The sequence below is a fragment of the Stegodyphus dumicola genome, chromosome X1 (genome assembly GCF_044657685.1).
Source record: "Stegodyphus dumicola isolate Sdum_Otavi_A_Nest chromosome X1, ASM4465768v1".
Taxonomy (NCBI): domain Eukaryota; kingdom Metazoa; phylum Arthropoda; class Arachnida; order Araneae; family Eresidae; genus Stegodyphus; species Stegodyphus dumicola.
In genome coordinates, this window is record NC_140780.1 from 256,592,837 (window position 1) to 256,615,089 (window position 22,253).

A 22,253-nucleotide genomic window follows, 5' to 3' on the forward strand; every position below is an offset into this window, starting at 1 on the left:
AATCAGTTAAATCTTGGAATAATCTTTTGTAATTTTCTTCAGATTTGCTAGTCATCAAAGCATATACTAGTGGAAGAATTCTAAAAGTTTGAAATCCAACAGGTGCGTGAATTATATATAGCTGGTAAAATATTGTGGGCACAGTTTTATATGTGCCGTCCATAATCCAATAAGGTGCCTGTGATAAATGTTTAACATTTGCAACTGTTGTAAACATTAGAATTCTCTCATCTCCAACTGCAGAATCTCTCACTAAAAATAATTCACCAATTAAAGTATTTCTTAAAGTAGCTGGAATATCAATTTCATTCAATGTTTTTGGTTCTGGTGGCCTTTCGTTTTGCCTGACCCGTTTAATTTTTTTCCGAATAGCATCTTTTGATGGAAGGTATGGGCGAATGTTCTGAGAGGTTTTTACGACGTTGCTTTGAATTATCTGACACGGTTCACTTCCGGTATGCCGAGCATCTTCTTTCAATTGGCTAATACATTTTGCGATAGCAGCTGCACTCGCTTGTGGAGCATGGTTATGCTGAATAAATTTACGGAGATGATGTTGTCCATTCAGAAATATTGTTGTTACTCGACCTTTGCACATATCGTATTTTCTTTTTCACAACACCAATAATATAAATCGTCTCGATTCTTATCTTTCACCATTAAATAACCACGTGCATTAATTTTATTGCTTCCTTTTTGAGACGGAACAATTTCACAAATTTCAGCCATATTTTGGAACTATTTAATGAGCAAAAAATAAACCGGCAAGTGAGCACTGTCTATCTCGAGGCGAACGTAACCCTATAGCATGTAGAAAGTCTAGAGCTGTATCATTCCATCATTGTGAAATAGTTCCCTCTTTCTCCTATTCACATAGATTATTGTGAAATAATTCCCTCTTTCTCCTATTCACATAGATTATTGTGAAATAGTTCCCTCTTTCTTCTATTCACATAGATTATAAAAGGCCTAATGATAAGAAATGAGGTCAGCCGACCCTTTGGCATTACGATGTCCTTCCATAAGCAGCTGTGGAAATGTGTTAAGGGGTCATTAGGCCTTATTGGGATTTCGCCCGTGTCGGTATTTTGACCCCGTCGGGATTTTGACCCCGTCGGGATTTCGACCCTGTCGGGATTTTGGCTTGTGCTGTCGGGATTATGTCCGGACACCCTCTCTCTCAAAGCTGTTATTACGCTCGGCCGTACTCAGGCCCTTGCTAAGCTTCGTAGTCAAATAAGTTAAGGGGCCAACTCGATTTGAAGCTTGATAGCTTCGGCTATATTTCTTTAGTTAATCTTAGTTTTGGTTTAATTCTTAGTCTCTTAAGTTCAAGTCCAAGTGAGGGCTTTGTTTGTACACTTCCAGGCGGAGTTTTGTTAAATCTCATTGGAATAATAAAGGGTTAGTTACCCTTCTATCTTGTTGTTTCTTGTCGCCCGAACTTAAGCGATTATTCGCTTATCAGTTCTTAAGATTCTTCACTTCCAACATTAACTTAGAATTACAAAGTGAGGAACTCTACAACATAAATAGTTTTCAAATCAAAATCAGAAGTAGGAGTTGGTAGCGCCTACTGTGTATTTTATAACAATAAACTCATACATAACTGGAAATCAAAAATGATTCAATATTTCAAGCTGAATTACTAGCAATAAGGGAAGCCATAGTATATGCGAAGCAACTTTCAATAGCCAGCATCATAATATCTGACAGTGCTCAAGCATACAAGCAATAACAGGAAAAAATAAATCATCTCTAGTCCAAGACATACAACTCCTACTCGCTAATTTTCATTAAGAGTACATACCAAAACTCCACTGGACAAGAGCTTACAAAGGAACACTTGGAAACGAAATAGCAGATACATTAGAAAGAGAGGCAGCAAACAATACTACTATTCCAATATCTTTTCCCACTTCCAAATCCTATTTCATTATTAAAATCAAGACTGGAAAAAGATTTAAGAACACATAGGAATACAAATTGGTTAAGAGGCAATACAGGCAGATGAACATACTTATTCTTACCAAAACCATCAAGGAATTTAATAACTTCAAATAATGCACTAACTTATTTTCTTTACCTCACATGGACCTTTTACTTCATATCTTCATTGTTTTGGCTTCCATCATACTGACAACTGCATCTGTGGCTCAATAGGGGCAATAGATCATTATATATTCGAATGCTCAATCAAGATATTTCATCTCATAAGCTATCACAGAACTTTCCTATTAGAATTAATTCCTTTTTATGTATATTTATCAAAATATTTCTTATAACTTTATTTAATGTATATACAGGGTGCGGCAGGGAAACTTCCTTATTTGAAACGCGCGCCATCTAGCGACATTTATTCCGAGAAGGGTGGGGTGGCACTCATTGAAAAGAGCGGTATCTAAAGTCTTACGTCATGTAGGTCATGTAGGTAGTACCGATCATGCAGCGCACAAGAGAGGAGCGCGCGTTTTCCGTGGAGTCGTACTTTTCAAAGTACTGCATTTTCATCCATATAAATTGGCAGTGGTGCAAAAATTTAATCCCAGCGATTTTCTTTCAGGAAAAAGTGCATGCAAAGCCGTTCTTGACAATACGCCTCATGATGTGTCTTATGATGTCTTGTGTTCTTTAGCGATGAGGCTCATTTTCATCTTTCCGGTTGTAGCATGCGTTAAGCAAAATATGCGATAATGGATGGCACAAATCCCGAGAATTTCATGAGCAACCCCTCCATACAAGAACATATGACTGTTTGGTATGCATTGTCCAGAATAGGCATCATTGGACCATGATTTTTTGGAGATCATTTCCCTGGACGCTTTATCTCCTTACGAGGCGATTGTCAGCGGCCAGCGCGCTCGCCTGATTTAGCTCCGTGTGATTTCTTTTTATGGGGCTCAATGCCTTGACCAGAGAGGAGGCCACCTTAATAATATTATTTTAAACCGTAATAAAAAAAAGTTTTAGTGTCTCTCTATAACTTGGAAACAAAATTAAATTGATATCGTTTACACTATTTGTGTTATTCATTTTTAAAATAAGGTAGTTTCCCTGCCGCACCCTGTATTTATGTATAATGATTTAATGTATATATTCAAATTTCGTAGTTATAAAATTTAAAGAAACATGGTCCCACTGAATGAGCAATAAAGCTGAAAGTCGTCTTGGCGACACAGCTGCTCACCCAGTGGTCTGTCTCCTGCCACCTGTGAAAATGTTTGGGTGATAAAAGTTCTGTTTTTGAAAGTCCCTTCTTTGCTTTCTGTGCAACCTTTATGTTACGTCTTTAGGGGGTATTTATTACACACAAAACTGTATTAATCCGCATGACACTATATTATATACAAGACATATCACACTGCACATAAAAGCTTACAAATACCCACGTACAACTCCAACGACCAGAACTTAACAGTTTGTCCACATCCACAAGCGCTAGTCGATGGTTGGCGCTGCTTTGCGCAAGTCAGTTACAAGTTCGATTACGATTAAGTTCTCGATACACCACATCTCTCCTCCTTTATCACAAGTGCAGTCTATCTGAGGAACGTCGAATTCTACTGGACCGACGCAGAGGTTGTGGCACAGCTGGTTTCTTTCGTAACCTAGTTGTATCAACAGCAAGCCTCTTTGGTAAGCTAGTTGTATTAGGAGCAAGTCTGGTAGATGGAACTTCTGGTAAAGTCTTTGGCTTGGAAGACGACACAGACTCATCTATCTGGTGGCTATTATCTTTGTATGGTTCTGTAAATCTACTCTTATCAGGTTCTTTGGAAATCACGAGAGCCGGAAGTAGACGTAAACAGCCCTTATCAATTATCGTTTCTCCATCACGCATCTGGTCGACATGTTGCCGCCACAGCTGACGGTCTACATTTATAGTGTAACGAAGCTGTCCATCCTTGGATTGGAATGTTTCAAATATCCATCGTCTATCACCTTGGCGATAATTTCTTACTGCCACTTTGTCACCAATCCCAAATCCTCTGCCTGAAAAAATAATAAAAAAAAAAAAAAAAAAAAAAACCTCGTAGGTATCTTTTCGAACTCTGTCTTCCACCCTCCTTTTGAGATCTGGTCTTCATAAGTCTATTGTTTTTCGAATTTCTCTCTTCAGCATTAGCAATGCAGGGCTCCGTAAAGTATTTAAATTCGGAGCTTTTTTATATTGCATGAAAAATGTACCGAGTTTTTGTCTCAAAGTTCCCGAATAATTTTGCATGGTTCTTCTGAATTGTTTTACTGTAACCACATACCGTTCAGCCTTGCCGTTACTAGATGGTCTAAATGGTGCTCTGGTTTTGTGCTTGATTCCGTTAACCTGTAGAAATATCTTAAACTCATGTGAAGTGAACTGTGGTCCGTTATTACTCACTAACAATAATGGTAAACCGAACCATGCAAAATAGGTCCCGGAGACATTCCATTGTTTTGAAAGTCGAGCTTGATTTCATTTACCCATTTTGATTGATCATCGACGATTATCAAAAACATATGCTCAAAAATATGTCCTGCATAATCAATGTGAACACGCTCCATTTGAGCGCTCGAGTACTCCCAATGATGAATGTTTACCTTAGGAGGATCTATTTCATGTTTTGCACATTCAGTACAGTTTTGGAAGTATTTTCGATAGCTTTATCTATACCATTCCAAAACATGTAGGATCTAACAACTGCTTTCATCTTTACAGTCCCTAAGCGTTCTTGGTGCAACTCTTTCAAAACATTCTCACGAAATCGTTTTGGAATACAAACACGCTGCTCATACATTATACAGCCATCTTGGAGACTGTACTCCATCTCCCTTCCTTTCAATTCACCGCCGCTTTGAAGTATCCGTTGCAGAGGACTGAGTTCTACATCAATCTTAATTTCTTTGGCTAAATCTCTGGCATTGACTGGAAGAGTTTCAATCTGCTGTAATTGAAAAATAGCTACATCATTCTGAATGAACAGTTGCTCTGAGTTTGTTGGTAATCGTGTTAGAAAGTCAGCATTACCATACTCGTTTGTTTGGAGATAAATAATGCCGAATTGGAATGACTGTAAAGCTAAGGCCTGGTGCAGGAGTCTTATTGTTGCCAAAACTGCATGCCTTTCTTTGAGCCGAAAGTTGCAGCAAGAGTATTATGATCTGTGATTAACGTAAATGTCCTGCCTTTTCAGTTCAGAAAAAAGGTTTAGTTCCCCGGATGATTAACAAGGCATCCTTAGCAGTTTGAGATTACTTTTTCTCCGTTTCTCTCAGTGTTCTAGAAGCATACACAATTGGCATTTCAGTTCCATCAGGAAGTTTGTGAGGAAGTACCGCACCTAATCCCATTAGTGATGCATCGATTGACAATGTTAAGGGTAATTTTGGATCATAATGCATTAAAACGTTTTGTGAACACAATTCTTTTTAATGTTTAAAAAAGCCTCTTGACAATTCCTCGTCCAAACCCATTTTTCTTAATTAAGACACAATAACACGCTGAACAAATACCATTCAAAAACCATCGAAACTAGTCCTGTGAAAATTTTGAAAATATAACGCTGATTTTTGTTGTTTGACTTCTGAATTGCCATTTTTCTTAGTTAACTGGTATAAGAGATTTGCAATCGTCGCTAAATTTGGGCAAAATTTCCCATAAAAATTAACTAATCCCAAAAAACTTTGAATTTCCTGGACATTTCTGGGTCTTGGCGGTTTTGCAATCGCTGATATTTTTTCATCAGTTTTATGTAAACCATTAGCATCAACTTTACGACCTAAAAATCAATACTGAAATCCCTAATCTCATCCTGAAAAAATTTATTTTCTCCCAATTTAGCCCATGAGTTTTACATTTCTCGAAGAAATTTTTTAATGTATTTAGATGTGCATCACCCATGCAGATTTTACAACTTTCCATTCCTTGGAATAGGCCGTCAATATAACGTTGCCAGACTGCCGGCGCTGCATTGAAGCCGAACATTAATCTCTTACACTTATATAATCCTTTCTCTGTGTTTATTGTTAGCAATCTTTGAGTCTCAGGGTGTACTTTCATTTTTAAATAAGCATGCTTAAAATCTATCTTTGAAAAATACTTTCTCTCGCTCAAACATGAAAATATTTTCTCAATAATCGGCAAATCAGCAAAGGGTGTGGATGCGTAACAACTTTTGGGTTTACTGTCACCGAGTAGTCGGCATACAGTCGGTATAGAGCCGTCCGGCTTAACTTACTGGTACTACCGGAGTTGCCCATTCCGATGCTTTAAACTTTTCGATTATGCCCTCCTTTTCCAAGCGATAAATTTCTTCATCTATCCGATCTTCTAACGCAAACGCTACTTGCGTAGCTGTACAAAGGCCCACCAGCGGCCGAGCGGTAAAGTCGCTGAACACTGGTGGGTCGGTCCGAGGTTCGAATCCCGCGAACGGGCTGGCTGCATGGGTGTTTTCGTGGTTTTGCCCATGTGTAACGTGTATACGAGCCAGGTTCCCTTAGAAAGTCCTCCACGAAGGCATCCCTACCCTTAGGCAGATAGCCCTAGTGTGCTTTGCCATAATTAAATACACCACCACCACCTAGCTGTACAAAACTTTGGTGAAACAGTTGGATTTAATTCAAGTTAAACTTCGTAATTTTTTATCTCCCCTAATTTTCAATCAAAAATTTATATTGCTCTAATACTTTATTCAAACCGTATTTTTGAGAGACAGAAATTGACTTTATTGAGGTCCAATCTAAATTTAGCTCTGAAAGCCATTCGAGGAAAAATATTGTATCAAGATTTTTACTAACAATGTAAAGATTTAGGTTTTTATTTTGACCTTTGTATTCTACATTAACTGTAGCAAATCCTAAATGTATCAGGTTTTCACCTTATACGTTTTAAATACCAGACTTGTATTCTGAATTTTCTTTTTCGAAATTTGCCGGAATAAAATAAAAAGTTTTTAAAACTCTTTACCAATACTGAACTCCCAGTGTCCAGTTCCATAACTACCGGTTTTCCTTGTATGTTCATTTGGACCATTATGAGGCGGTTTCCTATTTTTCACCTCATTGAAATTCATACTGTTTACAGGAAATGTGTTTTCATTTTCTACATCTAGTTGCTTTTGTTTGGCTTTCTTTCTTTCAGCGGCTTTAGCATTAAAGCATGCTCTTTCAATGTGCCCGATTTTCTTACAAAATCTCCAGATACTTGTCCTAAATTTACAAGAATTTCTATCATGGTCAGTCCCCCTACAAAGCGTACACATTTCGCGTCTAGCATTCTTAGCTGAGAGGTTTTGTCTTTCAAACTTTTGTTTTCGAGCTACTGAATTCCTTTATTCTTGGCACTAAACTGCTTAATTTCTACTGGTTTCTCAATTATTTCGTTTGCACCTTTTATTGCTTTTTACACAGCTATTTTTAAAGTGCCACCTAAACTAGTATTATCCTGCTAAAAAATTCTATTTAAGATAGACCACTCACAAACACATCCCTCAGCATCGTATTTCGCATGCTCTGATCGTAAGGACATGGTATGGCAAATGACCTTAACTCTGCCTAGTAATACTAATTGTTTCCCACTCGTGCTGCTGTCGATTTAAATATACATGCCTGCTAGGAATTATAAGTGGCTTAGGATTTAAATGATTTCTCAATGTTATTTTCAGCTCATCATAATCTTTATCGGAAGAATTATCAATAGCCAGCATGGTTTTTAACAAACTGTACATTTTTCTGGACAAACTGGAAACGAGAACTTTCCCACGCTCTTTCCGCGAAATATTGTGTATATCTAACTAACTTTCAAATCTTTCTAAAAATGTATCAAACTCTTCCTTATGTTCATTATATTTTCCGAACTGAACAGAAAGTTTCGAATTATCTGTTGGTAGTGTAATAACTGAAGTAAGTTTCTCCATCAAAGCTTTATTCGGTTAGAGTAGAGAGAAGGGTACCCATTGTATTATCGCGAAGTTGATTCATTTATGGCCAAGTCGTTGTTTCATTTACGGTAGCTTAAGTTGTTGAATGTTATGGAAACAGTATTATGACGTAAACGGTTGCATGATTGCAGTAAGTTCGTAAGGCCTTGTGGTGTATGTTGGTTAGGAAGCATATTGCTTGTTTTGCGGTTTAGACGGTAAAATGGCTGAATAGGGTAAGTGTGGAAGTTTATAACACGAAATACGTTTGCTTAAGAGAAAATGTGATATCTACTGTCTATTTTTTGGGGGAGGGGGGTTCCTGGGAGCAATGAGCAAATGATTGAAAGATTGTCTGACCATTCCTCGAACATTAACATGATCTCCTCGAAAGCATCCCATATTGACATATGATTGGATCGTAAATCTTAATAGTACCACAACGCTTCATTACAAACTAAAGTTGTCTTCAGGAGTGCATTGCGTTAAGAATTGAAATGCATCACGTGCTGCCGCCTGTAGCCAATACGTGAGCATTCTGACAGCTATTCGATGCCAGGAAAATCTCTTATTTTCACTAAGCTTCATATTATAAGATGGATATTACTGTCAGTAATATTTAGAACCTTTAGAAATTTAGGTTCGGTTTGGTTGGTTTATCTGATTATGGCAAAGCACTCGAAAGCTATCTGCCTATGTGGAGGGATGCCTTCGAGGAGATATTTCTAAGTAAAACTGGATGAGAAAAACCACGAAACACTCATGCAGCCAGCCCATTCGCCGGGATTTGAACCCTGGACCGAACTGCAAATGTTCAGCGACTTTTACCGCTCAGCCATTAATCGGCTGTTCGAAATTTAGGAATACTATAAGGTTTGCTCTTGCGTGATGTCATTGACTCCTAGTCTACTGATAATCACCTACTCCCTTTGTGGCTTCTTTTTCCCATTTCTGCAAGTAAGAGCCGACAGCACTGGGAAGAGCCTAATGTTGTGTGTCTATTGACCTTGGTATTACCATTCTCCCATATCGCATCAGCCAGCATGTTTTCAGATACATTCAGGTTTGGTTGATTTTGCTGGCTGGTGTATATCGTACTGCTAAAAAGCCTTCCGTTATTCTGCATTTAATTTCTGCATTTCTATAATCTTTTTCAGTATAATAAGCCAACTTGACCGTTTCAGATATATTTCGTAACATTTACCTGTTAAGCAGCTACAAATTACATTTCCATCGTTTGCAAATCTGTGATAAAATATTTCAGCTGAGTGCGGATCATATAAATTAACATTAGGTAAGAAATATTATGAAAGATCATATAAATTACCAGTAGTGTCAGAAATATAATGAAAGTTATATTTTTTTAGAGATATGCCTAAAGTTTATTTTTACAATTTAAAAAGTCGCGTAAGTGCACTTACTAATAACATAAGACTTGAAACTATCAGCCTAAATAACCTTAGAACTTGCTAAACTCTTGTCCAAATCGATTTCGCCTTCTTTTAAATGTTTTTCCTTAAAATCACTAAAAGGTTTCACTATAAAAAATGACAAGAGTTATCAAGAAACTCAGACAATATTTGTTAAGATTTTCAGTGTGACTGTATGTCTTCTCGATAAAAAGACAGCTAAACAACAAATGCTTTCAGCTATTTCCGATGAATGTATAATATCTGGCCACTGGATTAAAAAAGATAAAAGTCTGACTCTTAAAGGCTTAGTCAATAATATAGAAAGATTTCATATTGGAGAAATAAAGACAATTAATTAAGAGGATTTAAAATGAATCGCATCATGTAAAAACAAATTATGCTTCAACGTGAAAGTGGTATGTTTGATAATCTATAGCTCTGATATTTAGTGTAAAAAATCTAAATGTGTTATATAATCTTAATTATTATTGAAGTAAAATCTCAAAGAGTTTTACTCATTGCGTTTTATTTTCACGAGAAAATAAACATACAACAGCTGTGCGATCATTCAGAAACCAAGAAAATACTTCTTGTTAAATAGAATAATTTCTTCTTTTTGAGAGTTTGAATATCTTGTGGCATTTTTTTTATCTCTTTAGCCATAAGAAAGAGTATATATCTTATCACTTAAAAAGTTCTCTAGATAACATGCTTCAATTCATTACTAATCGGGAATCCTTTTCTCTTCCTTCCTTTTCCTCCTGTTTGAACAAGTGTTCCTTTATTAATGTATTGTACTTTACTAATATATTTATGTACTGTACCTTAATACAAGGAGTAATAAAATTTTAATTCTACAATGTATTATAAATATTTCCTGGTTAATTTTCCTCTCAAGTTTAACCTTTAGACCATGCATATTGAAAATATTTTTTATACTCCCTTTTTCATACGTTTATTATTTATGTATCTGAATCTGCCCTTAATCACGGTGCAAAGTATTTAATACCTGCTGTTGGCACACTGACGAATATGATAAATTTTTCCCTCAAATAATACGTGATATTCTTGCATTCTTAATTAAAATAACAATTTGATTATCATTCTCATTTTTTACTTTTATTAGATATACAATAAAATTCTTGTTTTCATTAACTTTATCTCTTAAATTATTTTATCGTTTATTAATCTAATTCGGGACTCATTTTTAGATATCCAGTTTCAAATATGAATTATTGGAATCATTGTTCACACAGCTATGTCCAAAGTATAGAAATATGTTTTATTAAATTTTGCAAGTTTTAAAATAAATTATTTTAACTGTTTTTTACTTTATGGCTTATGCGTATTGTTTAGGGGCTTGTGATACAATTTAATGATTTTTTTATTTATCATTACCGAATATTAGAGTTTTTTAAAATCATAATCTCTGATATATTCCCAAAATGCATTGAATAAAAAAGTAGAAATACTTTACATAGTTACATACATAGGGTGTAAACAAATCAGGGCTATTTTTTTAGTCTGATTTTTTTTATTTAAATCAGTTTTTTAAGTCGATTTTTTAAACTCTTTTTGTCTGCATTAACTAATTGAAGGTTACTACGCGCTGAGGGTTTTCTAAGCAATTAAACCTTTAATTAGATGATAGTAGGACCCGTAATACGTATGTCACACGTAAATTAATACGATAATTAATTATTACAGATAACAAAATCTGCTCATAGTCTTATTAATTAGTAGCATAAAAGACAATAAAATATCTTGGTAGCTTTTAGGCAATAGTATTAGAAAATGGGATTTCTTTTGTATATTCCAAATAAGCATGACCATGGAAATGGCACTTAATCTGCAGTCTACATAACTTTTTATCGCGTTATATCTTTATGGCTGCCATTTGCATTCAATGATTTGCACACGCACAAAACCGAAAGTGGGTTTAGCTGCATTTTTCAATTCCTAACTAATTTCTCAATTAATTGTGCATAACTATAAAAGCAAAAAACATTCTCTCAGCCCTTCATAATGAAGCTCTTACTGTGTTTTACATTTCAGCGATATTCAGTCCTGTTCCCTCTATGCATCTATTGATTTGGACTCTGACTCAACTAACTCATTAAAGAGGTTTCCGAGGAAAGGTGGAGCACAAATTATAAGTTTCAATGTAATGTTAAATAAAGCAGTTGATTGTCTGTTTTTCTTTTAACTTGCTAATACGGCTTCAGATTTTGTTGAAAACACGTATGCTAAAAGTTTTCCCGATAACCATACTTGTTCGTATTATGTTTTAAATAATTTTATCCATACTTTGTGAAGACCTTTGTGCTGTTTCCAGGATCTTTCGAAACTTTAACAGATTCTCCAATTACACTTTTGAATTTTATCCAAAGCGACTGAAAACTGTCTTCAAGGGAAATAAAAGACTTCTACATTTCGGTTGACTGCCATATATTAAGAACATTTGACTTAATATTTTGTCTGTTGCATCTCAATTTACTTCTGCAGTTTTCATAAAAATTGACCAGGGATTTTATAGAGATATCAAGGAAATCGCATATTAAGTTTCATACGGTACGCCGTGAATAAAATGCTCAGCAACATTTAACACATTTACATCTTTGGCCAATTAAGCTGAGTATATGTGCTGAACATCCATAAGATATAAGCTGCAAACCGCTTTCTAATTCTTTTATCATTTTCCCCATATCTTCTGCTTTATCGGTTAAAACTACAAATTTCGCATTTATATTTGTTTACAGCTTTTTAATGGCATGAACAGCAAGAATAAGTAAATCTTCACTTGTACATAATGTTAGTGATGTATCAATAGTTTCCACTAAATGTAAAGTTCCATCAATTATGCAAATATATGTAAATTATTAGCTGATTGTGGGTATTAAACTAAATGTCTAGCATCATACATATTTTTTGATTAATTAAAACAGCACGATATTCCTCAGTTTGTTCTTCATACACGCTGCTGCCCATTAAAATTGCAGCACCAGGAACGAATGATCTGAGGAAGGTCAAAATCACATGAAAGGAAGAAGAGGTTGGGATACATACTCAAATGATTAGTATTTCAGTGCATTTAGACGACGCAGAAAAGAGAAGCTACATCTGAAGCAGTGCATAAAAGAAAAATTGTGTAGTGGATTTCTCATTCTGAAAGCGCTTTGTAAAGACAGAGTTTGTTCAGAATATCATGATATGAATCGAATAATAATAAGAAATGCTTACCAGAAAGTCTCGGAATTCGATAGAGGCAAGATCTTTGCCGATCTAGAGTGTGGATTATCGTTCCGTGATATCGCCAAGCGCACTGGTAGACATCCGACCACTGTCATGTGAACATGGAATCAGTGGGTTGCTGAGGGTCACACTGAACATGCATAATCTCAACGCCCTTCCATGAATAACTCAGAAGAGGATAGACTTATTGTGAAGTCAGCTCTGAAAAACCGTACAACCACATCACGGACCATTAGTCAGGAAATACGCATGTTTGCAGAAGGCCCAGTATCCGCTTGTACGGTGCTTCGATGTTTGCAGCAGCGTTGACTATTAGCAGAGCGACCATTGTTTCAGCTTCCTTTGGCAATGCAACAAAGAGAGAAACGACAACTCTAATGCTCCGAATGACAAAGCTGGATACAGGAGTGGCCCAATGCCGTCGTTTCAGACGAGTCTCGGTTCTGCGTGCCGTATTCTGATGACCGTATATGTGTCTGGAAGCTTCGAGTAGACAACGTGTCACCTGCTTGCATTCGATGTCACCTGCTTGCATAAGGGTCCTGGATCTCGTGTGATTGTTTGAGCAGCCACTGGGTACACGACGCGCAAATATCTAGATCGGATCGACGGTAATGTGAACGCAAATCGGTACATTTCTGACATCTTACGTCTAGTGGTTGTGCCCTATCTTCGAGGCCTGCCAAACGCCATTTTCCAGCAAGATGATGCAAGACCACATGGTGCACGTCTGGTTCTGACCTTCCTCGATATACAGGATATTCGATTGCTGGCCTGATCTGCACGGTCACAATCTTATCTGCACGTCTTTCACCCATTGAAAAAATCTAGTAATTGGTTGCTCCATCCCTCTCCAACTAATACGGTTGATGAAGTGTGGCATAGACTTAAAGCAGCATGGAATGAGTTGTCCGTTTCTGTCATCCAAGTCCAGTTCGATTCCATGCCTAACCGGGTAAGGGCCATTTTAACTGCCAGAGAAGGCCGCTGTTTCTACTAATTTGGCACCCCTATAAACCCCCAAACTGCTTACAAATTTAATCAATTCGTCTTCATGCCATACTGTTTATGTATATTAAATATGTTTTTTGTATTTTCTTTCCTTCATGGTGTTGCAATTTTAATAGCCAACAGTGTATTTCATTTATAATTTACCACTTAGATCACTTTTCTTTTGAGGCCTATATTAAGGGCACAGCAGCTACAATTATTTTATGAAATGAGGATCTTTTGAATTATGAAATGATGCCTTTGTAGCTTAAAATGCACCCTTTTAATGATCTAATTTAGATGTTTGAGAAGCTGGTGCTTCTGAAACCATATTTACTTAGATACTTGACCTGGTGTTCTGATAAGTGCAGTTATCATCAGATGTACACTTGAAGACAGACGGAAGGGAAATGACACGATTTCTCGGATTGCACTAAAATGGCTTGTTTAAAGTATTTTAAATATTCATCTTCTTTAAAATGCTTTCATTGTTTTGTACTGAGTAATTAAAACCACTTTAAAAGCATCACGAAATTTCTTAATCTTTGATTTCAATAAACTTTTCATTAATTAAAGGAAACAGGAGAATACCTGATTTTAATCAACGAGGTTTTATAAAAACTCAGCTTCTTTAAATCATAGTTTTCGGTCATCTGATCCAAATCATTAACACCCTGCTTTTACAAGAAATGCCATTCGCCACTTAAACAAGTAAATAAATAAATGATTTATAACATGTATCATTCTTTCATTTGACCTCTGAAATTTCACATTAAACGATTGCTTTTCTCACGTGAGTTATATCGAAAAAAAATGGGAAGGGAAAAACATTTAAATTGGGCTACGTTACAAACTATTTTAACGATTACAAATTAGAAAAACTGCTAAATCAGCTGGATGCTTTCTACAAAGATTTTACAGAAATGTATGCCAAAAATATGCCTGAAGATAAGGACAGGCTTTCTCAAATATCTTCAAGACATAAAAGAATGCTTTTTTTTTACCGAAAAGCATGCGAAAAAATATTTTTGCCCTTCTAAGAACTTCAAAATAGACTTAATATTAATGACCGAAAAGTTCGACGTTCATTGGTAAATGAAAAAAATTCCGTAAGGTTATTTTGTTTCGTTTTCAAGGAAAACGCATATCGAAAAGTGTGCATTTTGCCAAATTATACCATACAGTAAACGACCTTGAAAAATCAAAGAACAGTGGAAAAATATACTCTGAAACGATGAAACAAAAATTAATTTGTTTGGAATAGGCGAGAAGCAGATCGTTTACCGACATCAAGGCCAGGTGTATAGTCCAAAATATAAACGAAAACTGTTAAGGGTGAATGTGGTAGTCTTATGTCGTTAGGTAATTCTCATGGTTTGGCGTGACCTGTACTGTGACCAATTTTTAAAAGAAGAGTACTACTATGAGTAGAAGAGAAGATGCCACTGAAATGATGCTATCAATAAGGTAATAGTTTGATGCATTCAGCTAAGCTCACTAAAAGCTAATTCAAACGAAACAGGATTGATCTATCATCTCAGTCACCGGGCATAAATCCAACTACTGCGATCATATGGCTTGAACTAAAAGAAAAGACCATCATTCCCCTCCCCCATCAAATTTGAAAGAAATTTGTAGAGTTGGGCCAGATGCACAGTTAGTTAGCTTCGCGCCAAAGAAAACTAATGAAGTCCTTAAAAAACAAAGGTTTTGCAACTGAATAGTAGTAAAAACTTTTATAACAAATAAAGCATTTTGGATTTGGATTATTCAGTTATGGCAAAGCACACGAGGGCTATCTGCCTAAGGGGAGGGATGCCTTTCGTGGAGAACTTTCTAAGGGAAACTGGCTCGTATACACGTTACACGTGGGGAAAACCACGAAAATGCCCATGCAGCCAGCCCGTTCGCGGGATTCGAACCTCAGACCGAACTACCAGTGTTCAGCGTCTTTACCGCTCGGCCGCTGGTGGGCCCATAAAGCATTTTGTTCTTAGTAAGTAGGTATGTCTATTTCTTTGTCCAATCCATTTTGGAGGAAGATGTTATGATAAGAAAGCACTCCAATAATTGGTAAAAATACCAACAGAGGCGACAAATGATATCTTTAGTCTCCAAATAATATGCATTATTTGAACTTAATTAGCCCTGAATTAAAATGTTAAATGAATGTTTTTCTTAAATTTGAAAAAGAACATGTATTTCATTTTTCGGTTTTCGTTTTCATGGTTGATCCTGGAAACTTTAAATTTTGTTTTTGTAGGAGCATAAAATTGAACAAGACAAAAATATCTAAATATGTAAGTAAAGTGTCGTTGTTGGCTTCTTAAGCAAACGTCTAATTTGTTTTTCTCCATAAATTAATTTTTTTCTTTCTAATTGCATATCTGGTAGAAATAACAAAACGGTTCTTCATCAGAAATAACATTGCTCTTATTTTCTCATCTTCCTTTATTTGATTGAACTTTGAATCTACAATATCTTTAAAGCACACAAGTAATTTAGTTCTTTTCATACGCATTAAACTTTACATTAAAAGTAATATTAAATATCCCACTGTTTTTAATATTTTCTATGTAATCTAAAGTATTTCAACCACATTAGGTTTCTTATTCCGAAAAATTCCAAGAACTGCATTTTAGGGTACTATGTTCTGCTGCTATTCTCTGACGCCTTTAACCTTATTAAACAAAGCCTTATTTTAATTTTGTTAATGTAGTATTTATGTATAAAAAATATTTTGTAGTTTTATTTCACACAAAAGTTAGATTTTATACCATGGAAAACACAGCCTTACGTTTTAACACTTTCCAGCCTTCAATGCAGCTATTTTGATTCAGAAATGGTATAGAAGATACTTAGCTAGACAAGAAGTCAGAAGACGGTGTTCTTGGACTATCTTCCAATCGTTAGAATATGCTGGAGAACAAGATCAGACGAAAGTAAGTTTCATTGCAGCATTTTTGTAATTTAATTCTCTTTAACATTTCTTTTCTGAAATGTATCTTAGCTTTAAAATGCAAAACAGGAAAAAATTTCTGTTCCCACATATTTCAGGACGTCTTGTTTTATAAATTATCTGTCTTATATTGCGAGCTTTCTTAAAATTCATAAACGCGCTTATCTTATATACGTCCAGCTAAAGACTTTATAAGATTGATTTCCTGCAATTTAGTTTTAATCTTAATTTTATTGCAACTTAGTATATTAGTCTTGCAGTTTAAATTGCAAAATCTTTAACGGTGTCAGCTGATTCCCAAAAACTTATAAATTAATTTATTTGCTGTCTTATGCAAATGAATTGTTAATGAATCATAAATTGATTTCTAGTTACTCAAATGCAGTTTCTACTCTTTATTCTAAATAACTTTTAACCCCATACCCCCACCAAAAAAAGTCGGATTTCAGTTAGTTAATAAATATTATTGGAGTGAAAGTTTCATCATGTTTATCATTTTAAAATACAAATAAATGAAAATGCATTTATATAAAATAAACCTTGTTGCTAAACATAATGAGCATTTTTATTAGCAAATGAGTTTTGCCTTTGTATATTTCAAATTCTCTTGTGTCTATTTCTAGCTTTACAATTTCTTTAACGACCTTATTACTCATCTGTTTGATGCCAATCCCTACATAGCAGCCTCTGTTACATACCCTAATCAGCATATTTTCAAAGGTAAGACATTTTAAGGTGATTATTTTATTTTAGAATTTATATTTATGTATTCATTCTTTTTATATTTTTCAAGATAAGTATCTCAAACTATGCTGATGTGCATAAAGCGGATGTAGGGGATTTAAACAGTCACATAATTTAGTGCTTATTTAGACCTTTATTAACGACAAAAGATTGATTAAAAATTCGTGTTTGAGAATGATGATTGTTTAGCATATGTAACTTTTATTATTTTACATTATTTATTACATATGGCTTCCAGTGCTTCTAGGAAAAGAAATAAGAATATAGGGAACAAAAAGTCATAAAAGGGAAACCAGATGAAAGTTATAGACTGAAACATTTGTAAGAGCATTTCATACATATACCTTTTTTCCTTTCTACATTCGTTTCGGTAGTCCGATAATGTAAAACGTGATATGAAAATATGGATAAAAATTAGTATCTGATGTATACAACATCTTAAATCAAGCGTTACTAAGCGTTGCTTTTAAGCGTTACTAAGCTTGTGTATATTCTGAATAACTGTGGTTGTTTGAAGTGGCATTGAGTCAAATATGTGCTGGAGTTTTTGATAGAGTATGTCAAACTAAGCGCGTTCTGGGGCTACGTGTAATACAGTCCTTTGAGTTGAACGTTGGTTAAAAATATTTAGTGAGATTTGCATGTTATGTATACAATAAAGTTTAACTTTGAAAAGGAAGGAGGCCGTTAAAGTATATGTATATATCCTGCAGAATGTTTATTCAGCTGGTTCTACGTCACTCGTGCACAATGTTTAATTGCATTAGTTTACTGGAATAAATAATCACAACCTGTAAATGTGATTTTTATAAATGAAATGCAGACGGTCTTCAGTAAAATTTGTGCGCATTATTACTATCGAGGATGTTTATACTGAACTAGTGATTCCAATAAAATATACACCACACCGATCCAATAAAATCTATGCACGTCATTATTCTAAAAGAAGATTCTACTGCACTAATGATTCCAATACTACATACACCACACTATAACGACCTCATCACCAGCTTGCACAATACGTTGCTAGAAAATAGATGTGGTTTCTTCTTCACATACAGTTCATGTGATTTCCTTCTCACACCAATACGTCAGTTTGCTAGAAGCAACTGAAAAAGTAATCTATTCGACAAGGTCACGTATCACTGTAGTCCAGTGATGTATTCTTTTCCCTGAGGCTTGTTATCTGATTCTCTAGATGTAAAAGTGGTACCCATATTGGCTAACAGTTACTAAAGTCCATAGAATGCATGTTACACTGTGTAGTGTATTGGCGTATGTCTTTAGTGGCTAATCGACGTTGAAATGGGGTGATTTGAAGCCATGTCCAAATTCTTTGGAGGGTTATCGTACTTCAGGAGCAGGCTATCCACATTGCACTGCCTGTAGACGACTTCTCTTTTCCCATATAGGTGGTAGTTGTTCTAACTTGTTTGATCCCCGATAATCTTGCTACTGAATTCCAAAAGATCCAAAGAGATGCAGCGGTAGAGATATAATCTACTTTAGACAAAGTAATGTCAAAGCATATAAGAAACCTGTTTATCTGAAAGATGATAAATCATGTATAGAACCCATGTATCTTGTGTGAACATAATAGACATGTACAAAGGCTCGTAAATGTTAATTATGTTCTAACTTGAGCTAATGCTTTGAATATTGAACCATTTTTTATCACCATGCTTCTATTCTATATTACTTACCGTCGTTTGAATCCACACACTTGTACATCAGAAAAAATATAAAAAGTAAGCGAAAATATAAGTTTATCCTTTCTTATTGCTTCATTCATTTTTTAATTTAAATAGGTTTGGTGATTTAGCAACAGCATGCTGATTTCATAAACTATCATAGTTTTTATTTTCATTACTATTGTTTTCTAATATTCATCTCATTTTGCATAGTTAGATATTTTAGCATTTTTAAATCGCAATAAAAATAGATTATTTTATTTTGTAGAGTAATTTTTTGAAGCAGGATAAGAAAAAATGTGCAGTGCCCTCTCCGAGACTCGAATCTGGACCTCTCGAATACGCGCTGTGTGTGCTAACGTTACACCATGAGGGCATGCAGAAAAGAGGAAGAAACTACCTTATAACTTCAGTTCTGAAAATGTATGTTTGAATATGGCAAAGCATACAAGGTACCTCCCTAAGAGGTCGTATACCTTAGTAGAAGACCTTTGTAAGGTTAAACGATTGGTACTTGAATTACATATGGAGAAGACCATAAAAACACTCATTTACCCTGCGTTATTAGCCATTATTCGAACCTGCCTCTCGCTATAGGTATTCAGCGCTCTTAACATATCAATCGCTAGAGGGCTCCTTTTTAGCGAATAAAATTCATTTGCCTAGTATGTTTTATTCTGTCATTAGAAATGTTAACTGAGAGCTTGAGAGCACAAGTAGCTCACAAGGGCCTTAATTCTCTGGGAAAAGATCATTAGAGTTCCTGGATGTCTTTCACTTTGGAATGAAGTCAATCAAGATCTGCCTAGAAATCTAAAGATCCAGATGGGCTTTCTACAGAGAATTTTTCAGTTAAAAAGTTCACTTGGTTTAATGAATGAACCAGAATTACTTGTTCCACTACAAAATCCAATGAATTTGAAATCTTTCTGTATTAATCTTGACCCGGTCAAAAAGTAACGAAACGTAATACGGATCCGTCTGTTTTGAGAGCCCTCGCTTTCGATGTATTAAATAATTTTTACCCTGAGCCACACCTTACCCAGATCAGTGGCTTGGGATCTTCACTGAGGGATCCCTCTTGTCTGATGGCCCTAATGCAGGTGCCGGAGTTTTCTCCGAAATTTTCTTTTTCTACATCCCTATGGGCAAAGGTTCTGCGTTTGACGGTGAAATTACTGCAATTCGCACAGCTCTGTAGCAGCTATCATGCCACTTGGAAAAGTTCTCAAAAGCTGTTATACTCAGTGATTCCCAAGCTGATCTGTTGGCAATCGTTTCAGATAAAAACCCCATATCACAGAACATTGTCGACTTTATAGGATTGTCGACTTTATCTACAAAACCTGGCTTCATTTGAGAAAACTATTGTTCTCCAGTGGGTTCCTGCCCATTGTGGGATTCCAGGTAACGAGAAAGCCGACTTCTTGGCAAAAAAGGGTGCTTTAATAATGCTTAATCGTCCTTTGCCTTTCCATACTGTTAGGGATCTTATTAAAAGATCTATCAAAGTACGTGCTCAGGAAGATCTCTATTACCCTGTTTCTCATAAGTCTTGGAAGAATGCTATCCCGAATTTGTGTAATGGCTCAAGGTGTAGAGCGGTCGCTGAATTCCGTCTTGCCACCGGACATGACTGCCTACAATATCATCTTCATAGATTCAAAATTGTTCCTTCTCCGATATGCACTCTGTGCAGCTCTGGAGAGGTGATGGATGCCGCACATCTACCCCATTGTCCTGCTCTGCGCAAGAATTCTCTCGCCGAGCGTTACTGGGAGGCAAGAGATATGTTACATTAATGGACTCTGTTGCAGCTATTTTTTTCCTCATTGTATTGCTGTATTCTATCTTCTTTATTCTTGTATTTTTGCTGTAACTGTTCATAATTTGTCATTGGAAATAAAAAAAGTAGCCCAGTTCCATTTCGGACAGCTTTGAGAAAAAGGTACATTTACTATATAAAAGGAAATATTAATGGAATATTAAAATCATATGATTACTTTACAAACGATAATAAGAGTGATAACTCAGGTCCATTGAATCCTATAGAAAAAACATTTATTGGAAAGCTATAATATAGAAATTCAGTATTAGTAAAAACTGCTTGGAGTTGTTAGCGTGTATGCAAAACATGTTGACCAAAGTTGCAATATTGTGTACGCTTAATTTTTCAGCTTAAAATTTATTTAGAAAAGAATATGTTTAACGTTTTCGCCACTAAACACCTAATGATTTAAATGTTATGAGAGATGAAAAGAAAAAGTTGTTAGATATTTAAGGTACATATAGTACAAAAGAGAAATACATTTTGAGCATCAAGCATGTTCATTTCTGTAACAAACGTCACATCACTTATGTCTTTCACATTGTTGCCTCTTTCAAGGCTTCTAAATGTTGAAGAGGTCTACTTTAAGTTTACGGACACGCTACTTATGGAATTTTTCTTTGGACTACAACTATCCTTCAATTTCATGGCCACGGAAGCTGTGCTTTCCCATTTGTTTGACTTTCAGCCGTTGTTAACTTATCACCAACAGTGAAATTTTTTTATTACTTTAATGCAAAGAAAGAGCTCATTTAGATATATCGTGAGCTCTGAATCAATTTTCGTTAAGAGTGAAGAGTTGCTTGTTTATTGCTACAGTAAAAGAAGGCACATATTGTCTACTAATACTGTCGTCGTTTACGCTAAATAAATTTAAAATGCAAATTCACCTTTGAGTAATCGTAGAAAACTGCCCGATGACTTTTCTCCGGTTGGATTACAAACTAAAAATATCCCTACTAAAGTAGAAGCTTAAAATAAGACTATTTATGAATACACCAATCTGTTGGTTACGCAAATTAAACTCTATTAGCTTGAGGGTAACCAAAACACACGTTTGTACTGAATCATATGCAGAGTAGAATAATAATACGCTTAACTTAAATCTTGGATTCATCCTGACTAAGTACTAAAGCAGTCGCAGCTAACAGGCATATGGCGCTAGCAAGTTAAATTGAAACAGCAGGAGAACTAAAAAAGAGTTATGGCCAGCCTAATGATGCCAAGTGCTGTCTGAAAAACATTCAGATACAGATATGGATTGTGAAGTTGCTGATGTAGCTACAGAGAGGGGGCCTTATTAAGCTAGATAAGAAAATTATGCCTGAGGGCACGTGACTTTGATGAGCTAGCAGGTGAAACTCCGAGAACGAACCAGAAAGTTAGGTACAAGTAGGGCGATTATCGCTTCTTGTACTGCAAGTGTGCCAGTCAGATGGAAAGCAACAAAAGTAAAAAGGTTACGCCACGTAAGATAAT

General features: G+C 35.6%; 1 protein-coding gene across 3 annotated transcripts in view; it reads left to right on the top strand.

Annotated features, from left to right (window-relative positions):
- Positions 1-22,253, top strand: part of rdgC (retinal degeneration C) — a 288,353-nt gene that overhangs the window by 63,004 nt on the left and 203,096 nt on the right. For all 3 annotated transcript variants that reach the window (XM_085807574.1, XM_085807576.1, XM_085807575.1), the window contains 2 exons: positions 16,367-16,494; positions 17,135-17,231. In XM_085807574.1, coding sequence (XP_085663700.1) covers positions 16,367-16,494; positions 17,135-17,231 — 225 coding nt within the window. The remainder of the gene's footprint in view (positions 1-16,366; positions 16,495-17,134; positions 17,232-22,253) is intronic.